Source organism: Crocodylus porosus, unplaced genomic scaffold, assembly GCF_001723895.1.
Source record: "Crocodylus porosus isolate Cpor-Errol unplaced genomic scaffold, CroPor_comp1, whole genome shotgun sequence".
Classification (NCBI taxonomy): Eukaryota; Metazoa; Chordata; order Crocodylia; family Crocodylidae; genus Crocodylus; species Crocodylus porosus.
Genome location: NW_017728947.1, coordinates 67,913,850 through 67,921,720, shown reverse-complemented (window position 1 = coordinate 67,921,720; position 7,871 = coordinate 67,913,850). Strand labels below are relative to the sequence as shown.

The 7,871-nt window shown below is 35.3% G+C and overlaps 1 protein-coding gene across 1 annotated transcript in view; it reads left to right on the top strand.

Annotated features, from left to right (window-relative positions):
* STRN3 (striatin 3) overlaps positions 1-6,738 on the top strand; it is a gene marked incomplete at its 5' end in the record, with an annotated part of 118,248 nt that extends 111,510 nt beyond the window's left edge. The window contains 3 exons of the mRNA XM_019551123.1: positions 488-595; positions 3,622-3,708; positions 3,805-6,738. Coding sequence (XP_019406668.1) covers positions 488-595; positions 3,622-3,708; positions 3,805-3,974 — 365 coding nt within the window. The remainder of the gene's footprint in view (positions 1-487; positions 596-3,621; positions 3,709-3,804) is intronic.
* Positions 6,739-7,871: the final 1,133 nt, after the last annotated feature.

Sequence of the window (7,871 nt, the reverse complement as noted above, 5' to 3'; positions counted from 1 at the left end):
CCTCTACCCCTCCCTCCCTCACTGCAGGGGTGTTGATCTGCCCCCACGCCCCTTCCCTCCCCTTCTGACTTATCAGCTGGAGGCAGCTCTCCCCACTGCTGGCTCTGCACCATGTTGCACTGCAGCTGCAGGCAGCACGGGCATTTATCGGCCAAATTATTGGCCCCATTGGGCCAATATCTGATGCAGCAAATTTTCTTTATATTGGTCCCGATCTGATATCGGACCAAAGTATCAGTGGACGTCTACTAAAAATTGTATGTATAGACTTAATGCTGGTAAATTCTAAAGTCTTTTTCATTTGCATATCCTTTGTGATTTATTTAGACTGCACTAGTTTGCTTTTATTGTTTTATTTCTTAATGTTGCTTTTTAATCTGAAAAAAATGATGTTGCTTCTCAGAAAAAATGCACTGATTTATTTTTAAATATGATTTGGTTATACTGTAGTATAATTAGCTGACTATAATTTTGCTGTTTGTTTCAGGTTTACAATCAAATAATCATATTAACAGGGTAGTAAGTCATCCCACGCTTCCCGTAACCATTACAGCTCATGAAGATAGACACATCAAATTTTTTGACAATAAAACGGGTAAGGATATTTAAATGTAGTTCAGTGATGTACAGCTGAGTAATATATGAAGCAGATCTCTGCAGGTATTAGGAGCTTACAAAATTCAGTAGATACTAGGGCCAGATTACTGTTCTGGTATTTCAAGTTAGCTTCTTTTAGTAATAAGATACTGTAACTTCCTCAGTGCTATTTTCATGACCGTATTAAATAATGCTGCCTATCATTACTTTTGATATATAAAACATTCTGTTCTTCAGTTTAATAGTACATTGTTGGAAATTCTTAGTTGAATCTGGGACTTGGTGGCAGGATCAGTTCTTAAAATTGAAATAAGTGGGCCCAGGAGACTGGAACGAATTAGTGAAATATCTTTGTACATGGACACACATATCAAAATTGAGCTCTGGAAATGATAAAATGTGCCTCAAATATATGGAATAGTTGAAGTTTTCAGATGAAACTGAAGCTGAAGAGAAACTTTGGAATCAAAATCACTACTACTTTGATTTAACCTTTAAACTTTCTCATTGTTACAAAGTTCAGTATAATAGTTGCAACCTGTTTTCCTTTGTTTCAGCTAATCAAAAGTAAGCATGCTTATAAAAACAGGTTTTCAGTATGTTTAATGTTTGCAATTATTTACCACTTTTAGTTTATATTTTTCTGAAAAATCTTTATGAATTAGGATTTTAAAAGGGAACGTATAATGTAATTCTGTGCACAATTCCAAGATTTAAGCAGCAGCATTCATTGCAGTCTTTGCTCTGGACTAGCCTCATCTTACAACCTTCTTGGCAGGTTTCCCAACAGATAAGCCTGTTCAAGATGGCCCAGGATTTCTTAGGGTCTTGGTAATGTTGTCAGCAGTTCTAGTCGTTCAGAGTAATAGTTGCATTTTTCTTTCAGTTACTAACATGATAGGTCCTTCATAGGGAGTTCTGTTACCAAGTTATAAGTGGAAAAACAGCTTTTCTCAGTAAAGCTATTTTTTTGTGGTGGTATATAGCTTGGGAGTGTGGAGGAGGAGGCCTTTTTAATAACCACTGTGACTTTCACCTAGGCTGATTTTATGAAAATAAAGCATCTTTTTCTGTACTAGCTTCTCTGTTGGATACTTTACATCCTCTTGCTCAAGCCTGATTACTGTCCTGCTGGCAAAAATTGAGTGCATCCATAGGAAAAGCTCTTCCATAGCAGCAGAACCTTACTTTCTGCCAACAGTTACATTACGTCTGCTGGGTGCAATAAAGTAGCTTCTGCTGTCCAAGAGCAGCCACATGTGAGAAGTTTACTCACAGCAGCTAGTGTCCCTTCAGTATTGGTTCCTTCCCAGGATACTCTTAACAACAGTCTGGCAGCATAACTGCTGAGTGAAGCCCTAAAACCATCAAAAGCACCTGGATGTGCACCCATTCTGGCAGATTGACAATAGCAGCTGTTCTCTGGCAGCAGTCACTGGTCCATGGTCAGACAGTTTCTTTTTAAGTACAGACATAATGCAGGATGTAATTGTTCCTTAGAGATTAACTAGTTTAGAGAGGCAGGAACTTTCACAGGGTATAGCCTACTTCCTCAGATCCAGCGAATTTTGTAAGTATAGTTGTCGAAATGTCAAAAAATTATTTAGGCAGGAAAGCTTCTTTGGGTAGATGTGGTATCTTTTATTAGACCAACTGATAAATTGGAAAAAAGTTATTAGCAAACTTTCTGGCACAAGCACCCTTCTTTAGGCATAGGGAGTCTCTGCTGTTCTCAGATCTTTGTAAACCAGTAGACACCAGCTTCAACCTTTGCAATTATGTCTAAAATGTCATATAGCAATCCAAGATTGCCTCAGGCAAGTGCATCTGGGGTAGTGAGAGGATGCACTTTTCCAATGCAGCCTTTAATTATATTCAATAAAGAGGTCCAAGTACGATCTGTATGTTACTTCTGCCTTTCATTTTGCCTTCTTTCCCAGGCTTTCCTATCCCCTGACATTAAACATATATTGGTTATTTGCTTGTCTGTCAAAGGTGAAGGTCACTTCCTTACAGATATTTTGAAACAAGGAAAATAACCTAATTTACTGGGAATGCTGGATTTCCTTTGATCCCAAGTGGCTGATGCAATTTGTAAAACAGATAAAGTTCAGGAAAAGATGAGATGAAAGAAGGAATAGAAAAATATATGCAGCAATTTGTGCTAACATATATCGGAAGGTGTTCTTACCCTTGATCAAGAAATAGGAAATGCGGTAGAATGTTAACTTTTTCTCTTTGTCTGTGATCTCAGTGTGTGTGTGTGTATATACGTATATATGTATGTGCGTGTCTATACCCAAATGTCTGACATACAGCTTTATGGATATTTGCAATCATTTTGAAAATATTGTGAAAATTATTTTAAAACATTATTTTATTTCCCCTCCTCTTTCTCCTCATGTGCACACACAGCTATCAGAAATGATAAATGAGATCTAAATATTCCCAAAAGAAAGACAGCCACCTTTACTTTCCACATTTCCCAATTTTTTCATATTCTGCCTTCAGTTGGAAGCTGGAAATCAAAAGTATAACACTAGAGGATTTCCATATGCTTTTATTGGAATGGTCTGATTTGTGACAAACTGAGCTACTTTTAAATTGCCTGCTGTATTTTTTTTTTTTGTTAAACTCCAATAAAAATACTTTTTTGTATAAAATGTGGTCTTGACTTTCAGGCTTTGTAGCCCAAATAGTGTAAGAATGTAGTTGCCAGCCAGACCTACTTAATTGGTGATGTTCTTGCTGTAACTGCCAAAAAGAAGGTGACCAACATTTGCAGACATGGTATTTGTAATGTGAAAGCACCTACTTGCAAGATACCCAAACCCACTACTGTCTGCCATCAGACATCTTTTAGGTTGTTATTTTTACAACTTAAATGTTTACAATGTGTACCAAACATGGTCAGATTTAAGGCTATATACTTAATAAACTCTGTATTGTTTTTCTGCTACCCGTTGGCACATTCCAAAAAGGGTGAAGATAAATTATGGGAAACTTACTCTTTTTTGCTTGTAGGTAAAATGATCCATTCTATGGTTGCTCACTTGGATGCTGTAACAAGTCTAGCAGTAGATCCTAATGGAATCTATTTGATGTCTGGAAGTAAGTTTAACGATTTTTTTATCATTTTAGCAATCTTGTGTATATAACATTTAAAGTTTTTGCAAGCCTAATGCTGTATGTTTTCTTTCTACACAGGCCATGACTGTTCCATTAGATTATGGAATTTAGACAGCAAGACATGTGTACAAGAAATAACAGCCCATAGGAAAAAGTTGGATGAATCAATTTATGATGTAGCATTTCATCCATCAAAAGCATATATTGCCAGTGCAGGAGCTGATGCCCTTGCCAAAGTGTTTGTGTGACATAGCAAAACAAACCTGCAGTATAATAGCAGGTCTGCTTGGACAAAAAAGAGGGAATGCGTCACTGCCATCAATGATAAAGGTTACTGATAAGACACTACATTTGATCTGCCTGGGCAAAGGCTGTATGTGGGGCAGGTATAAGTTGGTGAAAAGTCACCGCATCTTGAATAATGTCAGGCTCATTCATTTAACTGTAATTACTGTATTTTTGAGGAAAAAAAAAAAAAAGACAACCAGTATTTGTAGCCTTGACTGGATATGAACTGAGCGTATGTCTGTTCTTTAGGTGTCTTTAAGCGAACGTGGAGTCTGATCTTACAAAAGACTTTTATTTTGGACTCTGTGTGCTGCCTTAGGGTTAGGAATGTGGTGCTCTTGTGGGGGGAAGTGAGCTCCAAGAGTAGCTTTCTTTTCATCTCTTAGTGATCATCTGTTTATCAGTTGAATGCCACAGATTCCCCTTTTAAACTTTTATTTTGCTTTAAAGAAAAGGAAATTTAACTTAAAATATTTTAGCATTAGTTGCACAAAATGTTTGGATAAAATTCTAGTTTTTATAAGTCTTTTTATATATTTAGCCTGTCACAACAGTGCTCAAGATTGTATCAATAATGTTTTTTCTGCATTATAGAACCCTAAAACAGAGATCTCACTGACCCGCTGCTGTGTAACCACACTCTTCCCTTCTTTTGCCTAATACAGCTCAGCTAAGTCCTTTCATAAGGATGCTAATTCATCATCATCACATAACTGTCTTCATAAATATAGGACTGTAAAGAAGTGTGTTTAAATGAAACACAGAGGGGTTTAACACCCTTCAATGAACTCTTTAAAAATTAATCTTGGCATCCTATCACTATGTGATATTTTGTACATCTTACTGTATTTACGAGTTTATTTATCAAGGATTACCCATCTTGCTAATGGCCTATTGTTATTTATTTCACTTTTGTTGGTCTTTATATCCTTTTATGTAGTGTGTTAAAGGGCCCTGTATATCTATTATGGCACTCATTGAACAGTCTAAAATAGACTAAAATGGGACATTTCATAGTTCTAAAATTACAAACCAAGGTTTTTTTTTCCGGTTAAATACCTGGAGTGAAATTTGATTCCAGAAAAACAATCTTGTTTCAAAACTTTTGGAGTGAAAAGTATTTTTATTTGCGTTTCAAATAGAATACAAAGGTAGTGGATTCAAGATTCATAAATCTGCTGTGTTTGGACTAGTTACTCCTTGCTTTTTATTTTTTTCCAGATGTGCTTCAGTTTATGGTGTAACTAAAGATTTTGTTTGTGTAATGCATGATTAAGACAATAAAGTATTTTTTCTAGTCTTCCACAAAACTTTTCTGATCAGTTTGCAAGTTTTGATGAGTTTTGTAAGGTTTCTGTTTTACAAACTATGAATCAGCAAATTTTTAAGATTGTACCACATAGCAAAAGTACAGCTGTTGAAAAATAATGTATATAAAATGCATATAATAAATATTAAATGGTGTACCTGTATGTTACTGTTGGCTACATTATTTTGTGTTGCAGTTTAAAAGTGTCATTCTACAAGTTACCAAATTAAGAAATGAAGAATCACATTCTATTTAAATTGCCACTATTTTTGATGTTTAAATGAACTGTATTTAAAATGTGTGAATGTCAGGATTTGAGCAAATTGTTCGGTTACTAGCAGTGGCTGTCCATATAAGAACATGTCTCCATGCTATATTTAAAATAGGTTTCTGTTTGGAATCATTTAAAAAAATATTCAGAAATTCTTTGAATATTTTCAGAATGTGAATAGCTATCCGTGATCTTCTGTTGTTTCATTAGATGAACTGATATCCATATGGAATTGGGAGTTGAATAGGTACCCGGGTTTTATTTCCAGCCCTGTCACACTGCCTCATTGCATTGACTTTTGGGAAATTCAGCTAATTTGAGTTCCCCAATTTTGCTCTTCATAAATCAGATGTATTCACCCTTGTCCATTTACTTGGGATCTTTCATTGTAGGGTGCACTTAAAGTGCAGATTCAGTTTCTACCAAACAGATGAGCTGATCATTGAGCAACCTCTGTAATGGCTCTTTTTGTTAAAAATACCAGCAGAATAGAGATTAAGAATGAATGTTGCAATATGGTCTTTTACTTTTTCCTGCAATAATAATATATTACTGAAGTACAAATTACACTTTGAAGCCTTTAGAAAATGTTCTTATGTGGTGCCAACTGTGGTTCCATAGGATTCATCCAATTTAACGAGTAAGGGTATCTTGTTCCATCTCAAATCAAGCAAATTGGATGAAAAATGAGGAGAAACTGTGCCCATGGCCGGCAGTATAATGCAATCATACTCTGAAATTAATTTTGTTTTTAGTAGTAATGTCATATTGTTTGAATGTGCTGCAGTTAATTATACTGTGTTAAGAATTGGAAAATTTTTTCCTTGACCATCAAAATTAAGGTGGGGCTTTCAGTAATTGCTTGTAGGCACTAAGACTTTTTTTAAAGTAACATTCAGCTAATTTGCACTTTTGGTCCTTCCAGTCTAAAGCATTCAACTAATCAACAGACAAGAGAGTTTTGTTTGAATTTTATTGGAAGTAATTTCATAATTGCCTTTTCTGAAGCCAAACATTGTTTCTGGCAGCTTTTCCAGACTGCTGCATTTTTATGCTTAAATGAAATGTGATTGTTTAATAAACATTGCCATGCATTAACATTTACCTTTTTTTGGAATTGTATTAAAATTGAAATGGTAAAAAAAACAACCACCTTGCTTATTTTTCTTAATCTAAATCTTGTTAGGATGTCAATTCCTTAAAGTTGTGTTGGTTTAAATACTGTGTCTTGGCTCCATTTACTAAATTCTGCCCATCGAATACATGCTTAGTTGTATTTAACTGATTGCATTATATAACATGTTAAAAATTCTATCAGATTTCTTTACATATGGAACAGTGATTGCATTGTCAGTGGAAGATATTGGCACTGAGTGTGCTGAACTAGGCATTTTTCATCTAAAAACAAAATCAGATTTTTTAAAATTCCTCTGCTTTGAAATGACGGACTTGCTGGCACTCAGCATTCAGGACTGTATGGACTGACTTGCTGGCTTCTGTGTAATCAGATGCTTTTTCACTTAGTCTTCAAGAATGTGTGCTACTACCATATTTACAGGTTCTGGTTGCCAGTGCGTTGTAGGCTCCCTCCTCATCTTTCTTTTCCTTATAGGAACTGCTATAAGGAGATAAATATTCGGTGTAGTCTGGTTACTAATCTACAGGAGTAATTCTCAATTATGATGCCATGATTTGCAAGAGAAGAATTCTCTTATTATTTTTCTGTAGTCAAAAATTGACCGAAACCAATTTTCCAAGGAGCGCTTTGAGTCTAAAAAAACCCAAAAAGGTTGTACTGTACAGAATACAAGCATCAAATCCTTCAGAAAAGGAGTGTGTAAGCCATCAGTCAAACTATCTTCATTTGTCAGATTGTAGGGGAAAATACATTTTATATCACCTGGTGATGATCATGTGCCCTGAAGTATGAGAATTAACATGTCACTTCTTCCAAGTTTATTAATATATGTTATTTTTCCAAATGGATAGCCCTCTTGTTTTAATCTTTTGTATTTATAACAGTAATACTTGGTAGCAAAGGTAGTTCCATGGGCTGATGATGATTAGCTCTGTAGAAAGTACTACATTCTCCACTGATTTAACTTTAAAATTGAAACTATTTTCCATACTATTTGTATCAAGTACTCTAACAGCAAAGTTAGTTCCTAAACCAAAATTTGTGGAGAGCTGTCTGGTCACATAATGGTTCCTTATTTCCAGCTGTTTTATCACATAAAAGGTACCTACAAATATTTACCTGTTATGCAAATAACAGAT